This window comes from Castor canadensis, chromosome 15 (assembly GCF_047511655.1).
Source record: "Castor canadensis chromosome 15, mCasCan1.hap1v2, whole genome shotgun sequence".
Taxonomy (NCBI): domain Eukaryota; kingdom Metazoa; phylum Chordata; class Mammalia; order Rodentia; family Castoridae; genus Castor; species Castor canadensis.
In genome coordinates, this window is record NC_133400.1 from 18,508,919 (window position 1) to 18,535,726 (window position 26,808).

The 26,808-nt window shown below is 47.7% G+C and overlaps 1 protein-coding gene across 1 annotated transcript in view; it reads left to right on the forward strand.

The window, feature by feature from the left end:
* Positions 1 to 269: 269 nt before the first annotated feature.
* The window catches only part of Atp6v0d1 (ATPase H+ transporting V0 subunit d1), a 39,722-nt gene continuing 13,183 nt past the window's right edge, over positions 270 to 26,808 (forward strand). The window contains exons 1-2 of the mRNA XM_020171109.2: positions 270 to 506; positions 25,250 to 25,421. Of these exons, the coding sequence (XP_020026698.1) occupies positions 377 to 506; positions 25,250 to 25,421 (302 nt within the window). The 5' untranslated portion in view covers positions 270 to 376. The remainder of the gene's footprint in view (positions 507 to 25,249; positions 25,422 to 26,808) is intronic.

Below are 26,808 nucleotides of genomic sequence, written 5' to 3' on the forward strand. Positions count from 1 at the left end.
CCACTCCCACTTCTACCCTCTCGGACTCAGGTGCACTTAAGCAGGGAAGCTAAAGGGACCCCCATCGAATCCAGCGGCCACGGGCGCCATCATGCGGTCAGCCTCGGTCATCCAAGCAGAGCGGAAGGCCTGGTTCCTTTCAGTGCGCAGGCGCTAGAGGGCCGTCTGCCACTAATACCGGCGCAACGCCTGCGCACTAAGTCACCCGGAAGCTAGGCGCTGCTCAGAGCCCTGCCCCATGGAGATCACGTGAAGCGCGTGCGCATCACCTGACGCACTTGACAGCCCGTTGCGGGCGCCGCGTCAGCTGATCTAGGAGTTGCGTTGCGTGCCGGCTGGTCGGGGTTCTCCGGTCCCCACAGTCCCCGCTGCAGCCATGTCGTTCTTTCCGGAGCTCTACTTCAATGTGGACAATGGCTACTTGGAGGGATTAGTGCGCGGACTGAAGGCGGGGGTACTCAGCCAGGCGGACTATCTCAACCTGGTGCAGTGCGAGACGCTCGAGGGTGAGCAGCGCGCGGGCGGGGGCTGAGGGGCCTTGGAAGGCCAGAATGGAGGCCGGGAAGCCGGAAGCGGGGGATCTTGAAGAGCTTGAGAAGTCTCTGTGGGAATCCGGGAGCTAAAGGAGGTCGTGAGGGAAGGGGAGCTTCCTCTTTATTGCTGTGGTTCGGCGCGGGCCCAGACAGAAACAAAGCTTTAAGGACTGTAGTGATTCACCTCTGCTTAGGGCGCCTCTTCCCACGTTGTGTGCGTCCAGTAGTATGGAAGGACGGGGTGTCTCCAGAGTAGTTGGACCATGCGGAGTATGCGCAACAAACCTCTTTACCCAGATGTAGCCAGGGAGCTGTCTCGTGGCAACGCTTAGGGAAGCTAAGCGGGGAAAAGTCCCCCCACTTCCCTCAAGGCCTTTGGGATCATCATGTCTTTGTGTTGACCTGCATGGTGAGCCTTCCTGGGGGAATTGCTGAGCCAGTTTAGCGAGTATTTTCTCCCAGCTCTGCACCGCTGGCTAGGCAATATCTCCTTAAAAAAAAAAAAGTGTCTGGGAGAGCAAGGGGCGGCCCTGCAAGTCTGGAGGTTCATACACAGTTTTGGCTGAAACTTCCACCCCCTTAATGAGAGGGGACGCCTGTTGGGACACAGATTCTTACACAAGAGTAGTGAGAAGCTGAGTTCTCCTTTCCTCTCACCACACAGCTACAAAGTAAGAATGGCACCCTCAGGCGCAGATCCAACACTGTGCCGAGTTAGGGATAGATGTCTCTAATGCCAGATCCTCCAACCAGGTGGTAGTGAAGGGTAGGGATCTGAGTTCCATCCCTGACCCCTAAGTGATACCTATGAACAGATGTACTTAGGACTGAAGGCAGAAAACAGCCAGGTGATTCACCCACTGGAGAAAATTTTCTGATCAAAACCTTTTGAGGGGCTGGAGGTGTGGCTCAAGTGGTAGAGTGGCTGCCTTGCACACGTGGAGCCCTGAGCTCAAATCCCAGTCCTGTCAAAAAAAAAAAACCAACCCCCCCCAAAAGCTTTTGACATTAAAAGTGAGCTCAAGCAGTTATTTATCTTGCAAACTAAGCCAATCAAGGGAAAATATTGTTAAAATATAAAAATTACTGAAGTTAACATACAATAATTGTAGCTTTTGATTTTAACGTTAAGTGTGTAAGAAAAGTTGTTTACTTCCTTTGTGAGTGAAGGTGGGGAAGGAGAGAACACTTCAGGGTGTTGAGTTGTAGGAACCTGCTAGCAACCTGATTTTGACCTCACTATGGGAAGAGGAAAAACATACAGAGGCTACTTTCGGCAAGTCTTAACACCCAGTTGGCACTTAATGTGAGGGTTTTTGTGTGTGTGTGTGTGTGTGTGTGTGTGTGTAGTACTGGGGTTTGTGGAGCCTCTTCACCAGCTCTTTTTTTGTGATTTTTTTTTTTTCGAGATAGGGTCTTGCAAACTCTTTCCTCCGTCTGGCTTCGAACGGAAATCCTCATCTCTGCCTCCTGAGTAGCTAGGAGTATAAGGCTCACTTATACGTGTGAGCCACCAGCCCCTGGCTCTTCATGTGTGTTTTGTGGACTGACTGGGACTTGGGGAAGATCTTTATGTGTTAAATCTAAAGGTGAACACTATTAATTATCAACTGGCATTCATTTGGCTTGTGTTTCTTTGGGCTTTCCTTACTCCTGTTCTAGAACTTCTAGAACAGGGTTTTCATCTTCCCAGCTAACCCTCCATCATCCTTCATAAACTCACTAGACCATTTTTGCTGCAGAACAGCTCAGCACATGACCTCTTGTGGAACATCATCCAGCTCGTTAGTATGGTATTCAGGGATCTCTTGCTCTTTCATATGTACACTTTTCCTTCACACAAGCCATCCCCTAGCACTTGATGCACATATTATGATGGGACTTTGGAGTCAGGCAAATCTAGGTTTGAATACCAACCTTGCCAGTTACTAGATTACATTAGACAAGGTATTTAACACCTCTGGGTGTTATCTGGTATATTAACAGCATCTATGTCATTGTGAAATGTCAACAAAGCTACTGTGTGTAAAACACTTAACCCAGCAGCAAGAACACAGTAAGCAAAAAGGACAAAGTAAGCAATCAGTAAATGTTAGCTCATATTTTCTGTATTATTTCACCTGCTGTTCTCTTTGTTTCTTTTTGTCCCTCTGAGGTACAACCCCAGTACAGCTTCATCCTAGAAACTCTGTGGCAGTGCTTGGCTAGGATGTTGTCTCTTCCATGTAATTCCAACTCCTGTGCCATTTATTAGTGCTGCTTTCCTACAAGTTTCTTTTCTTTGTTTTTTGTGGTACTGCAGTTTGAATTCAGGACCTGGACAGTGCCAGGTGCTCTACCACTTGAGCTAGGATGAGCCCTTTTTGATTTAGTTATTTTTCAAGTTTTTTTCCCTAGGCTGTCCTATCTACAGCCTCCCATGTAGTTGGGATGACAGGTATGTTCCACCATGCCCAACTTACTGGTTGAGATGGGGTCTTTCAAACCTTTTGCCCACACTGATCTTGAATCATGGTCCTCCTAATCTCTGTCTCCTGAGTAGATGGGAGTGTAGGTATTAGCCACTATGACTGGTCTTTCCTAGAAATTTCTTTCTTTCTTTTTTTTTTTTGCAGTACTGGGGTTTGAACATAGGGTCTACACCTTGAGCCACTCCACCAGCCCTTTTTTTGTGAAGGATGTTTTCAAGATAGGGTTTTGTGAACTATTTGCCTGGGCTGGCTTTGAACGGCGATCATCCTGATCTCTGTCTCCTGAGTAGCTAGGATTATAGGCGTGGGCCCTTGCACCTGGCTCCTAGAAGTTTCTTGACATAGAGTTTGGGATTCTCAGAATTTTGTGTACTGGAGATGCTCAGGGCTTTCAGGGGCTTGGAATGACCAGAAGCAGGAAGGAGTGCCCAAAAATCCCTTTTGTCTTCTATAGAAAGATTTTCTTTACTTCCGAATGTGACACCAGAAGCCTGGCCCCTAGGCTGCAGTTGCTGGGTATTTTTGCCTCTCCATCTCTAGAGGAAGGGGGAGAAAGGCAGGAAGGGGAGACCAAGGAAGTCTGTGGTCCATAGTGAGATCTTTAGGTATGTGCTGGGATGATGACGTTTCAGATGTGTTGGACAGTTCCCAGATGACATAGGACATTGGGCAGAAGGTATTTATTATTCTGCAAGATAGGGCAAGTGTAGCACCCGATCTTCCTCCCTCAATTGCACTCCAGCAGGGCTGCCCACTCTCATGGATGAACTTTGTCTGTTAGGACTTCTGAAACCTGTGTGTCCTCCATTGTGTATCTTGCTTGATTGTCCCTTTTCAAGAGCAGGAGAAAGACCCTGGAGAGACCATTTCCCTTTGATGAACTGGGGGAAACAGAGTTCTTTATGGTTCTGAGATTTTGGGGGGATATGCTAAATCCTGAGGCTGAATCCTATGCTAGGAAGTTGGGGGAGGGAGAAGTTATGGGTCAGAGATGTATGAAGAAAAGTCATTACTTTGAATGTATTCCTTCATTTGCTATTTTTATTGAGCACCTGTCTTTTTTGTGGGACTGTGACTTGAACTCAGGGCTTCACACTTACAAAACGGGTGTTCTGTCACTTGAGCCACACCTCCAGTCCATTTTGCTCGGTTATCTTCTTTCTTTTTTTCTTTCTGTACTGAGGTTTGAACTCAGGGCCTCACACTTGCTATGCAGGTGTACTACCACCTGCCTGAGTCACTCTGCCAGCCCTTTTTTTGTGTTGGGTATTTTTTGAGATAGGGTCTCTTGAACTACTTGCCAGAGCTGGCTTTGAACTGCGATCCTCCTAATCTCTGCCTCCTCAGTAGCTAGGATTACAGACGTGAGCCACCAGTGCCCAGCTGCTCTGACTATCTTGGAGATGGGGTCTCATGAACTATTTGACCAGGCTGGCCTCAGACCACTGTCCTTCTGATCTCAGCCACCCAAACAGTTAGGATTACTGGAATGAGCCACCGGCGCTCAGCTGTGAGCACCTGTCTTATGCTAGGCACCGAATAGGGGCTGAGATATCTTGTTGAATTATGTTCTCTTGAGCTTCAGTCTGGGTACTGATGTCAGCAGGATAGGTAAAGACATTTCAGTATAGTATAGTGGTTACAAATGTGGGCTTGCTACCTCGTGGCCCTATGGCCATGGTGACATTCATCATGTGTAAAATGATGATAATAATAGCATGTATGTCATTGGATGGTTATGATGGTTAAAAAAGAAAATCCACATGAAGTGCTGAACTAGTCCATTTTCTTTTACCATGTTATTGGCAATACCACAGACCAGATGAGTTACCTAGAAAAGAGGTTTATTTTGGTCCATGGTTCTAGAGGTGTAAGGCTGAAAGCCACATCTGGGGACTGCTTTCTTGCTGGCAAATTACTGATTTGTTGCTGGGCATTACATGGCAAAGGACAGGGAGCACGCAGGTGTATGTGTGTCTTCTGGTCTTTCTCCCCTCCTCTCCTGCCCCTCCCCCCCTTTTTTTTTTGCAGTCCTGGGGATCAAACTCAGGCTCAGGACCACTGAGTTGTATCCCCAACTTTTTTTTTTTTTTTTTTTTTTTTTGAGACAGGGCCTTGCTATGTAGATCAGGTAGGCCTTGAACTCACTATGTAGTGTGGGCTGTTCTCCACCTTAAGATCCTCCTGCCTCAGCCTCCTGAGAAAATGGACTAATCCAACACTTTATTTGAATGATCTTTTTTAACTGTCATAACCACCCAATAAGGTAGGTGATATTATTACCATCATTTTAGAACACACATAAATTAGAAGGAATAGTATAGTATAACGAGCTTATAAATAATAATCGCAAAAGTACAATTAATTCTTTGGGGAGGACAGCCCTGGGGTTTGATCTCAGGGCCTTGGGCTTGCTAGGCAGGCACTCTAACACTCAAACAACCCTTCAGTCCTTTTTGTTTTAGTTATTTTTCCAATAGACTCTCATGTTTATGCCCAGACCAGCCTGGGCAATAATCTTCCTATTTACACTTCCCGCATAGCTGGGATGACAGGCACGTCCCCCCATGGCCACCTTTTTTATTGGTTGAGGTGGATCTGGCTAACTTTTTGCCTAGACTGAACTAAACTGCAATCCTCCCCATCTCTACTTCCTGAGCAGCTAGGATTAACAGGGTTGAGCCACTGCACCTGGACCAATAATTATCAGTTCTTCTTGTTATAACAGTTATCAATCTTTTTTTAACAATAGCTCCATTTGGCCTGGGGGTGCAGCACAGTGGTAGAGCACTTGCCTAAGTATACACAAGGCCCCAGCACACCCCCTTCTTTACATAAAAGCTTCACTTATCTTGACTCCCAAACTATTTTGAAGTAAATTTCAGACAACAAATTATTTCAGCAACTCTGAAAATGTAATGACTAACAAAACCCCACAATATTCTTAAAAAGAAAACAGTAATTGCTAGGGCATGACACACATAGTGGAGTGCCTGCCTAGTTAGCGTGAGGATCACATACCAGTACTGCCAAGAAATAAAAACGAAACAAAAAAATACCAGTACTGCCAAAAAAAAAACCACAATAATTTGTCAGGCATGGTAGTACATGCCTATAATTCCAGCACTTGGGAGGCTGAAGCAGGAGGATGACAAGTTTGAGGCCAGTCTGGGGAATATAGTGAGACCCTGTCTCAAAAAAAATACCTAAAATAGCTGGGTGCTGGTGGCTCACACCTGTAATCCTAAGGAGTTAGAGATCAGGATGATCATAGTTCATAGACAGACTTGGTAAATAATTTGAGACACCCTATCTCGAAAATAACCCACTCAAAAAATAGCTGACTGAGTAGCTCAAGTTAGAGCTCATTCCTAGCAAGCGTGAGACTTGTGAGTTCAAACCCCGTACCGCCAATCCTCCTCCCCCTAAAAAAATGCAATGCAAAACAAATAAACCCCAGTAATTTGTTAATGTAATCAAATATCTAGTGTTCAAATTTCTTATTTGAACCAATTTTTTTGGCTGCACTGGGGTTTCAACTCAGGGCCTCATGCCTGGTAGGCAGGCACTCTACTGCTTGACTCTCTCTGCCAGTCCCCCAAATTTTTTATGTGATTTTTTTTGTTTCAATCAGGATCTAAATATGATTCATACATTTTAGTCAGCTGATAACTTGGAAATATTTTAATATATAGGTTCTCTGCCTCTCTACTTTTCCTTTAATTTAGTGAAGAACTTTGATCACTTGGTTAATGGATTTCCCATTTAAGGGCTAGGGATGTAGCTCAAGTGGTAAAGTGGTAGAGCACCTGCCTAGCAAGTCCAAAGCCCTGAGTTCAAATGCCAGAACTGCAGTAAAAACAATGAAATGCGTGTAATAGAGTTTTCCATCTATTTCAATTTTGCTGATTATATCTCTGCTGTATAGTTTAACATATTCCTATTGATTTTTTTTCTTTTTTTTCTTTTTTAGAACTGGGATCTTACACATGCGAAGCAGGCACTCTGCAACTAAGTTACAATCCCAGTTCTTTTCCTTGTATTCCCTGTAAATTAGTAATTAGATCTAGAGGCTTGATTAGATTTTAGCAGGATTTTTAAAAATACTTAATTGGTAATGTTTGTACTTCCATTGGGAAGTACCTAGTACCTAATTGTTTCTCTTCTTACTATATTTTACCTTTTTTTTTTTTTATGGTCCTGAGGTTTGAATTCAGGGCCTCATGCTTGCTAGGCAGGCATACTACCACTTGAGCTACTCCACTTGTCCTCTTTTTGTGATATCAGGAATCATTGACATTTATTGACCAAGAACCATTATTTCATTAGAGGTCACAAAATGCTGTTTGTGTTGCAATGGTCTTCACTGTGACAAATATCTGAGAGATTAAAAGAAGAAGGATTTATTTGGTTCATAGTTTCAGTCCATGTCAACTGACTCCATTGTTTCTGGACCTATGGTCAGGCAGAGCTTCATGGCAGAGGGGCATGGTGAAAGAGAGCTGCTCACCTCATGGTGGCCAGGAAGCAGAGAGACAGAGGAAGGAATCAGAAACAAGATATGTCCTTCAAAGGCAAATCCCCAGTGACCTACTTTCTCCAGCTAGGCCATACCTCCTATAGTTTCCTTCACCTCCAAATAATAGTGCTACCAGCTGGGGACCAAGTTTTCAACACATGAGTCTCTGGGGGGCATTTTATATTCAACCACAACAGTGATTGTAATTCTGTTTCCTTCTTCAATTACTAGCTTAAATATATCTATACCTGGGAAATTCCAATAATCAACTGGTTTGTTTTAAATCCTGAGATACAGACTTTATGGGAGAGATTAGGATAATTGCCTGATTCTTTCCCATATTTACTAGCTTTTAAAATAATGAGTTAGTTCTTGAACATTATCCAGAGATGACTAATGAGGTTTGTTTATTTGTTTAGTATCATAATACACTAATGATTTTAATGTGTTTCTTATGCTTAAATCGATGTGCTGGCTATCTTCCAGAGCACTTTAATCCCTCTCTGCCTTATATTCACCTGTTTTCTGTTCATCTCCTTTTGCATTTCTATTATTTCATGAGAGATGGTCTTTTTTTTCTGTAGCACTGGAGTTTGAACTCAGGGCCTTGTGCTTGCTAGGCAGGTGCCCTACCACTTGAGCCACTCCAGGAACCCATGATGATCTTTTGTGGGGAAAGAGAGACTATAGGCTGGACTTGGCTAATCACCAGTCACATAAAACTGCAGTTGCAGATGTTGATGGTGTCTTCCAAGAGTGACAAATCATTCAGCACCAATTGTGAGGTGGCTAGGAATGTGGCTGGAATGTTAAACAGAGATCAGTTCTTAAAAGATTGCAAAAGCCAAAAGAGAGTGGGTGTGGTGAAAGATGCCTGTAATCCCAGCACTTGGGAGGAGGCAGGAGGATTGAGAGTTCCATGCCAACCTGGGCTAAATAGCAAGATATTGTCAAAAAAAAAACCCAAAAAACCAAAGGAGAGACTTTTTACCAAATTCAGGGAATAGGAGAGTAAAACTACTTGCACTTTCAAAAGTACATATAGTTGGAAAGTAGGGTGGTGGTAGAGGCCATATTGAGGTGAGAACAATCTGCAGGTTCCAGTAATGATAGCAACCTGTCCTCGGGCATTGACTGGTAGTACTGCAGTAGTGTTTTAGGAAGAGGGTTAGATAAGGAAGCTGTGCAAAAAAAAGTGAGGAATTAAGGCTGATGTTCTCATGTTTGGGTTAGGCAACTGTGTAGGTGACAGAATGAAATGATGGTGTGTAGGAGAAAGAACTGGTTGGAGATGGAGAGAAGATGGGGATCTGTGACCCATCTAAGTACTGATGTGGAAGCTGTTTTTGGTGTTCAGATGTGAGGGCTAAGCTTGGGAAATTGAAGTAGAGGTGTGACCGAAGTCTCCAAGAGAGAGTGTAGAATACAAATAGAGGCCAAAGATTGGAAACTGCCCTCCCCCAAGTACTTCAAGTAATCAAGAGAGGAAGAAATTTGTTCTGCCAAAAAGGTCATAGCATCCCCTTGAGAGGTTGGTAGTCCCAAGAGAGAACCTGAAAAAGAAAGGGTGGTGAATCCCAAACATGGCCAAGAGCTTGGAAGGAAGACAGCTTTCGATTTGATTTTGTCATTTTTTAAATTTATTTGTGTGTGTGTGTGTGTGTGTGTGTGTGTGTGTGTGTGTGTGTGTGTGTTAGTGGGTGTGAACTCAGGGACCTCATGTTTGCTAGGCAGGCACTCTACCACTTCACTCCACCAGCCCTTTTTCATGTTGGATATTTTCGAGATAGGGTCTCTTAAACTATTTGCCCAGACTGGCCTTGAACCATGATCTTCCTGATCTCTGCCTCCTGAGTAGCTACGATTACAGGCATGAGCCACCAGAGCCTGGCTTGGTTTTGCTGTTTCTCAGAGGTCATGGGTAACCTCCTAATGAGAACAGAGGAGGGTGGGGCTAGAAACTGATAGTAGTGGATAAGCAGAGACGATATATCAATGTATCAAAGACCTCACTGATGAACTGATCCTAGTTTAGCCACTTACTGGATTTGTGACCTTGGGCAAGTCATTCTTAACTGTAAAGTGGGAATAATAATAGAATCTTTTAGCTGAGTAGCACACACCTGTAGTCCCAGTTACTTTGGAGGCTGAGGTGGGAGGATCACTTGAACTCAGGATTTTGAGGATAGCTAAGGCAACATAGTGGGACCATGTCTTCCTCCACCCAAAAAGAAAAAAAGAAAAGGATCTTTTTGAGATGTTTTGGAAGTGCTAGCACAGATCCTGACACTGAATGAACAGTCACAGAAACCAGCTGCTCCTACTGTGCTCATTCTTTCCTGTCACACCCATGAAGCAGGTACCGTGGTGGGTCTCAAGTGGGCAGTACAGTTATTTCACAGAGTCTTGCCTGGGACAAGTGTGCCCATGAATATCAAAGCAGCAGTGAGCCAGGACCCAGTGGCTCATACCTGTAATCCAAAAGAATGAGGTCCCCAAAAGGATGGGGATAGTCTAGGGAAAGGCAGGAGAAGTTTGGCATCTTGCTTCTGTGAGCCATCTGGCGATTGATCCCTCAGTGGATAAAGCAGAGGATTTTTGTAGAGGGATTAGGGGTTAGTGTGGATGTAATTAGAAACCTGAGGTTCTAGAGGATTGCTTTAGGAGGACCCAGGCTGGAGGCAGGATGTTTACTGGTGACTCTTATAGTTCTCCAGGTAATGGAACATAGGCTGAACCAGGACAGGAATGGCATAAAGGAGGATGAAGGACTGGGTCGGAGATCACTATAGGAAATGAAATCCACAATATGGGGACAGATTTTACTAAATATGGGGTGAGAGTTGTTAGAAGTCAAGCATCTGACTTCACAAACTGGGTTAAAAAAGACCAACAAAACAAAACTGGGTGAGTGCTAAAGCTGTTTCTGAGATGGGGACCCCAGAGGAGAAGATTTAGGGCATTGATGGGGTAGTAGAAGAAGAGATGTTCTGTTCAGATGTCTGAGGGAGGAGTCCTTTAGGCAGGTGATCATGTGGGGAAGTAGCACTAAAGATACCAATCTGGAAGTCATCAGTGCACTGGCAGCAGTTAGACCTGGTCATCTGTTAGCTTGCAGCCAGGGCAGGCCTGTCTTAGAAGCCCAGTCCTGCCATGAATTCTGCCAGGCACCTAGAGAGCAGCTTTAACTACCAGCCAAATGGACACAAGTATGACCTAACAAGGACACTTGGCATGGAGCCTAATTTAGCAAGAGCAACAGATAGGGATTTCCTACTGTGTTTCTTCCCGCATGACTATAGGGTATGTTTTTTTGTTTGTTTCCTTTTTGAATTATGTATGTATGTATGTACTGGGGGTTGAACGCAGGGCCTTGCACTTGCTAGGTTTTGCTCTACCTTTTGAGCCACAGCCCCAACCCTCTTGATTTTAGTTATTTTGAGATAGGGTCTTGCATTTTTGCCTGGGCTGGCCTGGACCTCTATCCTTGTATTTGTGCTTTCTATATATTTCTATATATTGGGATGACAAGTACACGCCACCATGACCAGCCTTTGGTTAAGATGGAATCTCGTGAACTTTTTGCCCAGACTGGCCTTGAGTTGCAATCCCCCAAATATCTGCCTCCCACATAGCTGGGATTATAGGCTTGAGCCTCTGCACCCAGCCAACTATATATATATATATATATATGTTTTTTTAATTCCAAAAATAAAGTTGATAGAAGGATGACTTGGTATAGACCTTTTGGGGGACAAGTTTTACCTCCTTGTGAAAACACTGCCTGTGTATGTACTACTCCATTTATAGGATTGCATTTCATTGATTAGCATAGGATAGCATGTACAGAGGTGTTTATGGCAGTCTTATTGGTAACAGCAAACTATTAGAACCAATGGCGTATCTGTTGATATGATTATGGTATGGTTAAATAAAACATGATATATTTTTACAGTGGAATACTAGCAAGTGCTCAAGAGTGTGAAGTTCCATAGAACTGATTTAGAAATACATTGTTAGATGAAAAGCTGGAAAGCACTATGTGTAACATAATCCCGTTGTGGTAGAATGCTAGATGGCATGCATGTGGTCATGCATGTGGACAAATGTAAGCAAAGGCACAAAGTTGTCCAGAGCAACAACTTCTGTACAACTTCTGGGAGAGGGATTGGAGAGACTTGCGGGGTTGGGGGCAAACATTTCAATGTTTAAGTTATATAGTCTTCTTTATTTGAGCATATTAGCATGAACAAATAATTTTTAAAAATTAAAACATCTGATAAGGATATTTAAAATAGGAAAATTAGAACATACAGACAAGCAAGGAGAAGATATCCATACTCAGCAGCCACCCAAGGTGAGACTTGTGCTGGTGAGTTTAGAGCATTTGTCTTCCAGATTTTATTTTACAGCAGTAGAGGGCTGGTCTGAGTCTTAGCAAGGCCTCATCAACTGCCCTTTTATTTTATTTTTTTTACACTTGAAGACTCAGTTCAGGGGTACCTGAGGACCCAGGCCAGGGCTAGCCTCTTATATCTCCCAGGCCAGGGTTCCAGGGCCCCTGACCAGCTACCCAGGGCTGGTCCTCTCTTGCCTGGCCATTTTTCTCTCTCCTTCGCCACTCCCTCCCCACTCCTACTTTCCCTTCACTGATTACATCTTGCACTGATATATACTTTTACCTGATTTTATCTGAGAAGGTATTTATGATCAAGCCTGTAACAGTCTACTCAGGATCAAATAACCCCTGTTTCATAAGCCCTGCCCCAGGAGGTCACGTCAGAACTTGCTCTGGCGAGTGATAACACTCACTTTTTCTGGATTACACAGCAATTTCTTGGGCTTGGTTTCTGAGGTGCAGCCAGTGCCTAAACCTTTGTCTAAAGTGTTTTGAGGTAGCCTCAGAAAATAAGCAAATGTCAGATGTCCATAGCACTTGCAGAATAAAGCTTACTGGGTCCCAGAAGGAAATGCCTTAACACCTTATTTTAAACATTTGCTTAAAACCTTTGTGTTGGTCTACCTTTCCTACTGTCTTAAGTAGCACACAGTGAACATAAAAGAGTATCTCCCTTATAAGAGCTGCTTGACCTGAGATGAAGAGAGCTATACCATCCTTGAGGGCCCAGATCTGCCTCCAGTAGTTTTGCCTCTGGCTTCCTCAGAACATCCACTCGCCTCTCTTGCTGTGATCAGGTTGCCTGCTGTAGCACCCCTCCTCTTCACTAACTTGTAGCTGCTGTGGTACTTTGGGCTTAGCTGCCATAGTCCAACTTATACTAGAGCCTGCATCAAAGATGAACAGGTACAAGGACATACTGTGATGGGCTCTATGGTAAGTTATCTGTGCCTACTCAGGGTCAGGGCCCTAGGGCCTTTCTGGGTTGTCAGTACCTCCTTGAGTTCCATGTGGGTCCAAACGTCAGGTAGAGCATGGCTCCTTTTCTGACCAGCTGTATAATGCTGAGCATGTGTTTGCCCACCTGTAAAGGGAGTCATAAATTACTGACTTGTAGGTTGTTGGTTGTTAATATTCAACAGCACAGCCCCAGTTGTAGTGGATGTTCAACAGATATTTATATGACTACTGAGTGACAGCTCTGTATTGGTACTGACAGGGTACTAGGATTTGGGTTATGTGGGAGAAAAAGCTAAGGCCCTGTGCTGGAGGAACCACTGTCACAGGTCATCCTGTTTCTGAATTATTAAGAATTTGCTTTTATTAGACACATGTTAGCCAGTAGAGACAAAGCAGTTGAGAGTTAAAGGGAACTGGAGACTTGGAAGGGTCTGGCTGAGCTGGAAACAAGAGTGTAGTGACTGAGAATGCCCAAGCTTCCCTCCAAGTCCTCTTAACCTCACCCTTCAGAAAGCACTGTCTGCACCAATGCAAGACAGACCAGTTTTCATGCCAGACCCATGCCCTCCTGGTTTTGATTTTGGCTTTGCCAGGCACATGTCCACCTCAGGCCTAAATTCCTATTCTTTATAACACGTTCCTGCACTACTCTGCAGGTATCTGCAGCCTCGTACCTGCAGGAGTTGATGGTTGGAGGAGATACAGACCAGAACTCTGAGGCATGATTAAATTTGAGGGGATATGTTGAGAGGGAACTGGAATAGAGCATTCTCTTCCTGCCAAGAGTTGGGCCCCTCACTGTTGACCATACCATCCTCCCTTTGGCCACAAGGAGGTGCACTAGGATCGCTCTGCTGCCAGAGAACCTGGGGAGTCCGCAAAGCTGCCTTTCCTGCTCCTTTACACAGCTGTCCCTTGGACTTTACCCTGGGCTCTACTTCACTCGCTCAAGATTAGGTAGTTGATCTCTCAGATTAGGTAGGGCTCATGACTCAGTGTCTCCTGTCTTCTCATCTCTTTCTGCCCCAGCTTCTGAGGCTGGGAAGGAGAAGGTCAAGAGACATTTCCTGATGATCTCTGTTCTGATGCCTTGTGCAGGATGCCTCAGCCTTGACCATTAAAGTGTCCCTATTTACTCCCACAAGGGTCATGCAGCTCAGAGTTGGAGCAGCAGCCACAGCAGTGTGCTAGCTTTGAATCCAGGTGTTTGGGGGGCTCCAAGTGGGAGCTTGAGGTTCCCCAGGGGTCAGGGCCATACTTTTCAGGCTCCTAGGAGTAGTCCTACCCTGGTCAGTCTAGAAGAGGTAAAAATTCATCCTCAGTATAGAGTCCTCTCAATCTTCTTCAACACTCTGAGGGATACACTTAGTATGTGTGTGGCACATATAGGTACACATGTATAGTTGACTCTGGGAGAGGCCTAAACATGGCATGCAAACTCCAGAAAAGCACTGTAGGTCCCACAATCATGCTGGGAATGTGGTCATTATCAGGTGATTGACAACTCTCCTTCCTTCCCTGTACACTAATTTGGGGGCCTTTCCATTGATCTCCTTGACCTCTGCCTCAGCCAAAACCTATGCTTAGGCTGACTTTGTTTTTTTTTTTTGTTTGTTTCTTTTTTTTTTTTTTTTACAGTACTGGGGTTTGAACTCCCACTTGCTAGGCAGGTGCTATACCACTTGAGCCACTCTGCAAGCCCCACACCACCCCATTTTTTTCTTTTAATGAGACAAGAAAATCAAGGCCCTAAAGGGCCACTTTAGGCTAGACTGCCTAGATTGCTATTTGTGTAGACTGGATATCTGCTTTGCCTATCCACTTGGAGCACCCTGCAGCATCTCTGAAGGACTGTGGAGGATTGCTATGGAGGCTTGCTCAGGGATGACCTTGTGTGACTGTGGGTTTTCCTGAGGATAGTCAGGAAGACTTGCTAAAGAGGAAAGACTGGGGGGGATGGGGGATAACCCTGACTGGGGGCTGAGTACTGCTTTCCTGGCTCTGGGTTTGACAAGTACCCAGATCTTGTCCCCCCATTGGACACTGAGGCAATGATTTTGGGCCTTCACCTTAGCTGAGGCTTCCTATTTATCTGGCAGATGGGGTTTCCCATCTGAGGAGTCATCTGTGTGTCCTTGTTGCCTTTGATGCCTGTCCCACTCCTGCTTTGAGGGCTCCAGTCCCAGGGCCTTCCCTGCACCTGCCATCAGTCCTGCCAAGGCTGCTCCATGTGTGCCCAGACCACCAGTCTCACCTGAGCCCCTGAGTGGCCCTCAAGGGTTGGGTTACAGGGAGTCACAGTGACCTGTGCCTAGTCAGGCTAGAACAGTGGCAGAGCTGGACAGGCCCCTGGGGAAAACCTTACCCAATCTTCTTATCTGGGAAATTGGGTCCCAAGTAAGGTCTAAGGGCTTTCTTGTGGTCTCCTGACACCTATCCTTGCTCTTCAGGTCAGATCACTCTAGGTTCTTTGAATTTTTCCTTCATTTGTTTTTTTGTTTGATGGTACTGGAGTTTGAACTCAGTATTTGCACTCTGCTTGAGCCAGGCCTCCCACATTCATTGTTCTTTAATTTGTTCACTGAGGTTCTCTGGGATAGGCCTCATGTTACCCAGCCTCTGCCTTAGTAAGGGGTCTTCAGGAGAAAGAAATCCTGCTTCTGGGGCGCTTGTCAGTCCCTCAAGCCTTGCCACAAGGACCCTAACTTGGAGGTTACTGAGTTGGGAGTTAAGGAATTCAGACGAGCTGCAACACATGACCTGCCACACAGGGCCCTGAGGCTGCTAGGTCATATGAGGTAGCTCACTTGTTTTTTCCACCCCCAACCCTTTTAGCTTCAAACTAGATCCCCTGTTGCCAGGCCTGGGAGAACAGAAGTCCTACCTGGAGTGTTCTCCTTTAGAGCTAGCCCAGACTCCATGTCTCCTACCTCCCCCAGTAGCCTTCATCATTTGAACCTAGCTTCTACTATAAAGCTCCCCAAGCAGGTGACTACCTCCCTCTCAGGGTCCAGTCCAGATCCATCATGCTGATCACATTCAGTCTGTTATTGCTGCCCCTGCACATACCCCACCATGTCCTTGAGTGGGGTGTCTGGGAGATGGTTGAAAGGTGGGGGGTGGGGGTGCGAGAGATCCTGGGAGTTCTATACAGGACTAGCCTGGATGGTTGCTGCTGCAACCTTTCTGCCTGGTCTAAGCCTCTTGGGATGAATTAATTCTGCCCCTGGCCTGGGCTGCTCTGTGCAGTTTCTATGAGCTACAGGGAATGGAGCTTCATACTGAAAGCACTACGTCTGTACAGCCCTGAATAAGGCTTGATCCCCTGAGCCCACCCATAGGGGCTAGGTCAAAGCAAAATGAGTATACTTCTCTCCTTTTGGGATGGTTCTAGACATCATGGAATTGGCAGGATGCTGCAGCTAGGATCCTGGCTTAGTTTCACTGAGAACAGCAGCCTCTGGGGAGCTCTACAAATGCCCTTCACTCCTATCTGGGCAAAGAGTAGCTTTCTTTTGGGTCTTTCCTTCAGAGGTCTGTGCTTGTAGAACAGGAACCCAATATCAAGGACTGACAGGTTTACTCAGATGGTATGATTCAACAGATCTAGCAGCTAGACATGACATTGGCCAGCTTTCGAACACAGTTTTCTGCTACAGCCAGCCTTCCCTGGATTGACCACTTTACCTCTCTTACACCAGTCAAAGTCAGATCTTTGAGAAATGCAAGACAGCCTTCCTCACAGCTCTATATCCACTCCAACTTGCAGATTTTTTAATCACATTGGCAACCCTGGAGAAGAGCTTGCTCAAGGTCAAAGTGCAGGGCAGCAGCAGAGGAGGGTATGGCCCCCACCTCTAGGATGAAGCTGGGTCTCATTACCTGACTGTCAGGGTAGGCTATGACTAGGGAACATAAGGAAGCTACCCAGTAAACCCTGTGTCTTTTGGGACATGCCAGTCCATTGGAGCCATAGGGCCTAGGGGTGATGACCTGGTGAGGGCTGTCCAGTTGGATCTCCACTGGGTCAGAGGAGAGCTTCTTGGAACTTGCCCTGGGTGCAGCATTAACTAGTTCTGCCCCTCCCTTTGGCACATGAGGCTATAGCTTGCCTGGCACCCTCCAGACTGGCGGATGAGTTGACTTCCTCATGGTATGTAAGAGATGCTTTCATTGTCCCAGTCACAGGGACGGGGTGTTCCTGAGAGCATGTGAGTGATTAAATGTGGCTCCGCTGCCACCTGCCACCTGTCCTGGAGCAGGGAGTGGGGTGGTGAATCCGGGGCAGACATCCTGCTGCCTTCTGGACATGGGAGAGATGACTGTCCCACTAGATCTTTGTGTTTGATGTTAGTGGGTGGTGCCACTGGTTTCAGCCCCATGCCCCCTGCTGCCAATGCCTCATCTCACTGAAAAGCCTCCGCATGAAATAAAATGTGGATTCAGGGACCAAGGCAGGAGAACTTACTGTCCTTTCCCTGCAGGAGCCCTGCCTCATGCCAACTGAAACCCAGTAACTTGCATGTGGCTGTGCCAGGAGTAGACTCCAGGTTCTTCCCAAGACTTCTGGCCTGCCAGCCTAGGGGCTTCCCATGGAGCAAGAGCTGTCCTTGGCTACACTACCTCCTGCTTGCTCCCAAGACTCTGGACTGTAGCTCAGGACAGCCTGGGGTATGGTGGGTAGAGCAGAGCTGTGTCTTAGCCTTTGTCTATCCAGGTCCTTAGGCCGCCCAGAGCTCTGTATGGTCTTGCTGGTAGGTGAGCTTACATGCTTGGGGACAGGATCCCAGATCTTGAGCCAGTCCTATTCTCCCTTCCCTAGGAGATAACAGAGTGGGGCCTGTGTGTTTGCATGCCCATGCTGCAAATAGCAGGGAAGAGGACATGCTAGAGGCCCAGGGAAAGGGTTAGGACAGACTATGGAAAGGAGGGCCAGAGCATTTTGTAGGGAAATATGTAGGACAGCCTGAGCAACAGCTCGGAGTAGAGAACACGGACCACTAAGCCTAGGGTGTTAGTTGAGAAGTTCTGGGTAGAGTCCTATCTGCCAAAAGAGATGGGGTGTAGTGTGGTGTGTGGTGTTTGAGTCTCTCTGTATATCATAGCCTCAGTTCAGTTTTTATGGGGGGGGGAGTGCAGGTGCCAGGTGACTGGCCAGGAGCTTGGGTCCAGAGGCATTCTGCAAGGTGATCAGGGACAAGCTGTGGGACAGGATTTAAACCACATCCTGTGGCTCCAAAGCTCAGATTTTCTCTCCCCTTGTGTCAGACATTGTGGCAAATGCATGTAACCTTAGAACTTGGAGGGCAAAGGCAGGACTGTGAGTTTTAGGCCAGCTTGGGCTACATAGACCATATCTCAAAAAAAAAAATATATATATATATATATTTTGTCTTCCATGCCCCACATAGCTGCCTAAATGATGTTCTGAAACCAGTGATCTGGCAAAATAGATCTGCAGAGGCAACTGGAACTGTGGCATGGACCAGCTGATGAGGATGGGTGCTCTTGCACTGGCCAGGGTAAGGGACTCTGGACACCCTGTTAGGGGGTGGTGGTGCCAGGGCTCCAGGTGAAGAAGGGTAGGTGGCATGTGGGTAGGAGAGAAAGCTGACATTTGATAGGAAGAGTAGAATGCAGAGTTGATCAGTGAGTTGGTATTACAAGGGGTTTGGAGGGAGCCTGTGATGGGCCCTAGCCAAAGCCTAGAAGCCTGAAGAGGATATTCAGTCTGTTTGCAGGCCCTAGGTAAACCCAGGGTTAATGGTTCCCATGCTGAGTCTCCCACACTGTGATCCAGATGTGGCACTCTAACTCTGCAGATCCAGCCCGCTAGTGCATACATCTGTTTTGGAGCTGATGTGGAGAAGAGGTCTCTAGACCTCTGTCCCTGAGCCCAAGGAGGAGGCTTAGCCACAGCACATCCACTCAGAAGGGCAGGGTAGCACATGCTCCACTAGGCCACCAGGCTGGCCATCTGTCCACATCTGCCCATCTATCTGAATTTTCAGGCTTTGAGCCCCTGGAAGTTGTAGCATTGGGGGTAGAACCCTGATCTTTCAAAACGGATCCCTCACCTGGGCCCAGGGACATGGCAGAACAGGCCCCAGGACTCTGCCACCCTTGCAGGGAATGTCAGGGTGGGCACATTAGACTCCATGAGCATGTTCTCGCATCTGGTTTCATTCAGTGGGCCACAATTCCTGAAAACCCCTGAGCTCCCCAGGACAGCGTCGTTGAGTAACCTCTGGAAAAGCAGAAGTGAAGTCTGGGAACACACTGTCCTCTCACACTCCTCTGTGGCCAGCTGGCCAGCAGGACCCCTCCGTGGGCCATGAGGCCATGGGTGACTGTAAAGCAGGGGCCACCCTTCCTAGTGTGCTGGGCCAGGGGCTGCCTCCCCATGCCTGCTGGCCCCCACCTGCATGCATGGACCAGTTGCCTGGCATGGGCCCGGTATCCCCTTCCTGCTTCTTTGGGTTCTTGGGGGAGAAGCTGCAGAGGCCAAGGGGCTGGAAAGGCAATGTGCTACTTGCCCCCTAGAGCCAGCTGAAAGAGCTGAAAGATCCCCTTCAGGGTTGGCAGGATTAGGGAAAGCTTTCAGGAAGTGGGCGGGGCAGAGCTGCCTAGCTCCACCTCTCAGGGCCTGACTGGAGCTGGCTGCAGTCCCATACTTTGTCCTACACAGAGCACAGAGCACTGGTCGGGCTGGGGTCCCCACTACTAATCAGGAGCTAGGAGTCAGCAGTGGCAGCGGGGACCAGGGCCCTGTTACTGAGGGTCCGAAGAGATCAGGGAATAAGGGTAGGCAATGGGTAGTGGGGGACAGTGGAAGCCATGGGGCCTGGTTCAGATCGACAAGCTCTAAAAGAAATAGCCATGCCAGGTAGGTACTGGGCTGTAGCCTTCCCAGGTGCCTTCAGAGAGCTCAGCTGGACCTTGCTGGAGCCAGGGCAATGGCCTGTGACACAGGCAACTTCATGGTGGACTGGGCTGCCCTGTGGAGAGGAGAGGGCATAGGTGCTCACTTTCCAGGCTTGGGGTAAGTCTTCCTAGACTTACTTCTCTAGCTAAGCCTGAGGAAACTGCCCTGTTTCCTGCACTTGAAGCGCTTCTCTGTAGAGTAGCCTGTGGACTTCCTTGGAGCATTTGCTGGGAGGTGAGATGACACAAAGGTGACTGGAACCAGAGAATAGCATTGGTAGGCCAGAGAGTCAAAGCTGAGGGCATGGAGCCTCACAGGCTGTGGGAGGAGGCAGAGCTGTAGCTCCAGGGCCACAGAGTAAAGGTGACAGTGACACATTGCAGTTGAATGACTTCACTCTTGAGATGGTGTGGAGTAGATTTGGGAGCAGGCAACTGAAGTGTGAAGCAGGAGGCCTAGATGGTACTGGGAGATAGAATTTGGGAGAGAGTCACCAGAACATCTGACACAAGAACTCAGGAGACAGAGGGGATCTGGAATGGTCCAGGGAATGGGGTGCTGAGGAACGAGCCCAAAGCCCTGAGTGGGGACACTTTGTCTGAGGTAGATTTAGGTCAAGATTGTAGAGTGAACTTTGTGATAGCAATATCATCTTTTGAACATGACAAGTCAGCCTCTGAGGAAGCCTTTTGCTGTGAGAGATCCCAAGCTGGCCAGACTCTCCTGGTGCTGAGCCACTAAAGGAGGATTTGGGATAGACAACTGGGCTTGTGGGTAGACCAGAGCTGTCCCCTGAGTCTTCTCTAACCAGAACACTACTCATGCCTCAGCTTGGGCAAGTCTGAGCCACTCGGGGGCCATCACCAAGACTGTTGGGATGCTGAGCCTTGCACCCAGGCTAGAACTAGCCCTTGCCTTCCTAGAGCCCCTGCTGTCCTTGGGTGCCCTCAGGGGCTGGGCCAGGGCTGGATGGCTGGGTCTCCCACGAAGCTCTGTGCAAGTTCCAGGCCTCTCCTCCTGTACTTTGGATCCTTCCCCCAGTCATATCCCCTCCTCCACATCCCTCAAAGAGAGCAGGAAGCTGAGGAGAGGACGTCTTAACCCGCGTGTCCTAGCCCTGACCAGGCCTGTCTGAAGGGCTTGGGGCTGCCAGCCACTGGGTCTGGGCGCCAGTTTTCTCCAGCAGGGTCAGAGCTGGTTTAGAAGCCCTGTGTGGTCCCCTCGTGGGCGAGCTAAGGAATCAGCCTGCCTGCTTCCCTCCAAGTCCCCTCTTGGCTGGCAGGCTGTCCCTTTTCCCTGGGTCACAGGGAGATGTGGGGTTTGGCTAGAGAAAGTGGTCTGGAATGGCTCTTTGACATCATCCCTGGGGGCTTTTAAAAATGAGTTTCCTGGTAAGGAAGACTCCTCCGGCCTTGGGCAGGATTCTCAGTAGAGTCTCCCGGGTTTGCTCTGATCCTTCAAACGCCAGCAGAAACCACCCGGCCGCCTGCATTCCAGCAGTGCTTGGAGCCGTGGCTTCCCCAGATGCAGCGTCAGCAGAATGGAGCAGCCAAGGCATGGGGGTGTTTGTTTGGAGGCCCATGCTAAGCCCCCAGGGTTGGGGGGGCATCAAAAGCGAGCACCCTGGCTTTGCCCTGCTCAATCACAAGCACACATTCCTAGCTTCTCTAGGAATGGCTGGTGCACAAAGTGATGCAAGAGGAACTTGTCACTGAGTCATGACTGACCAGGCCCACAACTGGTAGGTGTGACGTGAGTGTCCAGAAAGTCTGCAAGGCCAGTTGCCACTGACCAGATATAGAACTAAAGGCAGAGTCCATACCTGAAAGGCCTGTCCTAGCTAAGGACTATGAATGTGGATGAAAAGGTTCAGAGCAGAAGAGGAGAAGAAACCAGAGCTGGGAACCAACAGAGTCTACCAGGCCTGCACCACATCCTTGCCCTCTATATTCTGACTGGGACTTTGGACAAGGTTCTAGTTCCATCTGATTTCTTATTGCTAAGTCTGTGAAATGGGCATGGCTGGGAGGTCCAGCACAAAAGTTGCTCCTGGCGTGGGGCTGAGTCTTCTAATGATCTATGTGTTTCCAGTTAGAGTGGGTCTGAGGTGAAGACTCCCACCTGACCACTGCCAGATGTTAGATGGAGAGTCACGGGGGGCTGGAGAGCCAAAAGTTGCTTGGCAGTGGAAAAGTTGCTGAGCTAGCCTTTCTAGGGAGAGAAGCCATGTGGAACAAAGGTGGAGACTGGGGCAGAGGAAGTTTCTTGCTGCTGGAGAGCTCATGAGGATCCCCAGTGGGAGGTGACAACTTGCCTGGGGAAGCCTCCCAGTAGCATGTGCCAGGACTCAGAAGGGCAGGGTGTGCATAGATGACTAGGGAGGTCTGGCCTTCCAATACTTTACATCGGAGGAATCAAGAGGCCAAGCAAGGGTCTGTCCAGGCCGGATTTGCTGGCCTCAGGACTAGTGGGGCTACTGACAGTAGTGGCCCCACTTAGAGGACTGGCCCCACTTAGATGCACTGGGGTCGTCCCTGTGCATCTAGCCTGGCCTCTAGGTCCAGGCTATAAGCTGAAGAGGAATTTTCTTGGCCTGAGAAAGACTGTCAGTTGGCTACAGTAGCTCCATGGATAAATAGACAGGTTCAACTTGACAGACAGTCTGTCCCCGAACTCCAAATTATAGTCCTGGCTTGCAGCCACTTGTCTGCTCTCAAGCTCTTAGTGGAGGCTTGTGCCCCCTGCCCATGTTTTTCATTTTTGTTTTTTTCTAGTATCACAGTGGTTACTGATAGAAGTATATAAAATCAGGGCACGAACATGACTTGATAAATAGGCTAATTTTCAGTACTATAACAAAGGGGATCAATTTTTTTATTTTTATTTTTTGGTGGTACTGTGGGTTGAACTTGACCTTATACTTACTAGGCAGGCACTCTACCACTTGAGCTATGCCCCCAGCTCCCAATTCATATTTTTACCATTTGTTTCACACCCACAAAACCATTTCAGAGGCATTAACAATGTTTCAAAGTCAGCCAGTTTTATGCAAGAAAACCTTATTTCTTTTAAAAAAGACTTGTGCACTTGCCCAAGCTTAGGAATATTAAATCTAGCACATCAAGCCCATTTTTAGAGGTAGAAATGTAGGCAATATACTATGACAGTAACCTTCAATTACAGATAAGAACTTTTTTCTGTAGAAACCACCTGAATAACAACAGTGCAATAATGAAAGTATTACTGAGTGGAGCACTTTTTGTCACCCATGCCTTTACTCCTAGAGTAGCTAGGTATGGTCAGAATGTCTAGGATAGGGAAGAATAGAGCCCAGAGCATGTGTCTGTTGCAGACACCCTAGGGCAAAGACGTAAGAAGGCATGCCCATCTCCCAGGGAAAAAGGCAGCAAGATCTGTGGCACACGGAATGGCTCAAGTAGTAAAGCACCTGCCTTGTAAGCATGAGGCCCTGAATTCAAACCTCAGTACTACCAGAAAAAAAAAAAAGATCCATGGCACAGATCAGGGCTGGTGACTTAATCTGTACTCTGCCTTGCCTTCTCTTCGATTCCCTTTTGGGTGGCCAAAGTAGACATGAATGGCAGAGAAAAGGTGAAGGCAGCAGGGTCCTCCTGCAGGTCAGGAGGTTAAAGTCTACTCTGACTGCCTGTGAGCTGCAGAGGACATCAGTGCTGCCTGCCACTGCCCCCAAGACACACAGATGGAAGACATCACTCCACCCTTCACACCTTCCCACACTTACTTTTCCATCTCCTTTAGCACCTGATTGCAGGCTGGAGGCATTCTTCTCTTGCTGGAGTATATAGCAAGAAGGGGCATCACAGTGGTCTCTGAAGCCTGTAAAGGGGTCCTGTGCTCCATTTCTCTTTCTCTCTAAGCAACCCAGGATAGCATACTCCTCTGGGCCTGAAGGACACCCGGGGAGGTCTTAGTCCTGCCCCCACTCTTCTCAGCCACTGTCCTTGGTACTGCCATCACTTACCATAGTATCACCCTGTCAAAATTCAGGAATAACTTTCCTACCATCTTCATCCACCTCCCATTTTCATTCCTTCTTTAGTAGTTTATTGAATGTGAACATACATCAGAGCATTCCTTGTTCTAGGCTCTAGAGTACTTCTGTGACCCAAAGTCCTTATCCTGATAGAACTTATGTATCAGGTGAGGTAAACACAAAATTAAAAAAACACAGATGAAGAGAGAGTGATGGGGCTGCAGGAGAGACCTTTGAAGAAAGACTGTTTGAGTAGAGAGCTGAAGGAAGGGATGGATCAGTTACCTCTTTCCAGGCTAGGAAGGAGGAGATGATAAGGCAACTCCATAGGGGCTCCATTCCAGCAGAGATTCTCACTTGGAGTGAAATAGGAGCTTGAGAAGGTTTGAGATAGATGAGTGGTGTAGTTGCTTTGTGTTTTAACAAGATCACCCTGAGCTGGGCACCAGTGGCTCATGGCTGTAATCCTAGCTACTTAGGAGGCTAAGATCAGGAGAATTGCAGTTCAAGGCCAGAGCCTGGGCAAATAGTTAGTGAGACTCCATCTCCAAAATAACCAGAGCAAAAGTGGACTGGAGGCATGGCTCAAGTGGTAGGTCACCTGCTTTGCAAGTTTGAAGCCCTGAGTTCAAAACCCAGTCCCACAACAATAAATAAAATAAAAATTAATAAAAAGATCACCCTGACAGCTGTGTGGAGAGTAGAGTAGACTTGGGGGAAAGGATAAAGGCAGAAACTGGGAGATTACTGGGTTGTTTCATGGTCCTGCCTCCCAGGGCATTTTGGTCCATCTATTCTCCCTTTTCCCTCACTACTGTCCCTAAAGGCTTAGGAGAGCCCTTAGAATTGGCCTGGTTGCCTCTGCCCATTACTAAGGAAAGCCCCATCCCCTCCTATTTGCACTCAGGCCCATTTTCACTCATACTGTTCTGCTGGCTCTTTCCTTCATGTTTTCCTGCTCTTTGCTGTGGCCCAGCCTAGAATGACCTCCTCTGCTAAGGCCTATTTTAGTGCCCTCTCTCCTGTACCCCCACAGTTTTGACCATCTCCTTCCTTTCATATGCCTTTTGTGTTCATGGCTTTCTCCTCCAACCCTGATCCCCAAGGGGCAGGACTCATGTATTCTGCTCTAGGTTAGGGCCTCAAAGGCTGTGGTTATAAGTGATACTTTGGGTTGAGGTTTCCCAACCTTGTCATCTTGGGCACAATTGTTCTACTTGTGCTTGTACTCTGGGGCCTAGTGTGCTGGCTTGTGGCCCCAGGGTCTGGGGCATCTGTAGGGCTTTAACCTGGCTTCCTGTGGTAGACCCTTAGCCAAAAAGGAGATGGAAGTCAGTGGGCCCAGAGTTGGGTGAGGACAGAGATTTGGGACACTGGGTGAGGTGATTCAGTAAGGCTAGCCCTCACCCTCTACCCTTGGATTTCAGACTTGAAGCTACACCTGCAGAGTACAGACTATGGCAACTTCTTGGCCAATGAAGCATCACCTCTGACAGTGTCAGTCATCGATGACCGGCTCAAGGAGAAGATGGTGGTGGAGTTCCGCCACATGAGGAATCACGCCTATGAGCCGCTTGCTAGCTTCCTGGACTTTATTACGTGAGTGAGCGCATAGCGCAGGGAAGGGTAGCTCTACCTGCAGGAGCTGGCCCTACCATGGCTTAGGCCAGCAGCCTTTGTGCCTTTGTCAGACCTGATGACAGCTCTGTCAGGCCAACTGTCATCAAGCAGTATCTTCTTCCAAGTCCTTCTAGGCTGTGTAACTGGCCTGGTCATTTAACAGCCATGGACCTCCAGGCTGCCATATGTAAAATGGGGTCACCAGCCTCTTTCCGTGTACAGAAAGAGGGTGGGGAGATCAGTGAAGATGAGAGCCCTTTTTTCACTTAACCTATAGCACCCACACTGAGTTATCACCAGCCTTCCCACCCTAGGGTCAAGGATCATGAAGACCTTGGTTTTTGGCCTTCTGGCCCTGCTTAGGCTGATGCCCATTCTCCATCAGCTCTGACTCTGGTCTAAGTCTCAGAGAAATTGTGTGGGTTGGTTGGGATGCAGGTTGATGAGAGGCTGCATGCCTTGCTGCCTTTCCCAGCTCAGGTGGACAGGCCCTCATGTTTATGACCCTTGGCTGCACCTACTTCCCCATCATAACACTTGGGTGGGACTCTGCCCACACCAAGCTCTTATAGAAGCTGAGCAGAGGAGAAGACCATCGGACTGCAGGCTGGGAGTGGGCACTTGGACCAGGCATATGTAACTATGCACAGGGAAGTATAGAGGTTACCTCTGCAGAGACAGCTGAGGAGGTATGGGCCAGTGCCTGGTGCACAAAGAATGGCCTCAGCCCAGGGGGCTGCTCCATATAGATAGCAAGCAGAGGCATGATCAATGGCCACTCTCTATGTGTTGTGAAATGGTGGTGTGTGTGTTGTTGTGGGGAAGTGTTTCTCCACACTCCTCTGGGTGCTGTGTAGCTTTTTTCATTCCCCCATTAGAGTGCCCCTGGGACTAGGCACACCACTCCACTTGTCCTTTCAGGGACAGGGTTATGTGGCCTGATTCAGGTCCACATTTCGAATAGGATATTTAGCTAGAGGGCTCTATCCTCAGGCAAGAGCCACAGACTGGGACACCTGAAGGGCTCAGGTAACCTGCCCAAGCTGAAAAGCAGGCCCTCTCCTGGCCATAAGTTTCCTTTCCTGGAAGCCTCCCTGCTGTCCTAGGTGGGCCCATAGTCACACTTCATTGGCCCCTGTCAAGGTATGCCAACATGGACCCACTGGAGCAGGAGTGCAGAGATGGAGTATATCATGTACTGCTGCGTGTGTGTGTGTGTGTGTGTCTGTGTGTGTGTGTGTGTGTGTGTGTGTGTGTGTGTGTGTGTGATACTACACCATGCCATTTGTTCATTTGTTACCCAGTCCCAGGTCTGGGCCTGTGAGTCCCCTGCCCCAAGGCCAGAGCCCAGGACATACAAGGAAGC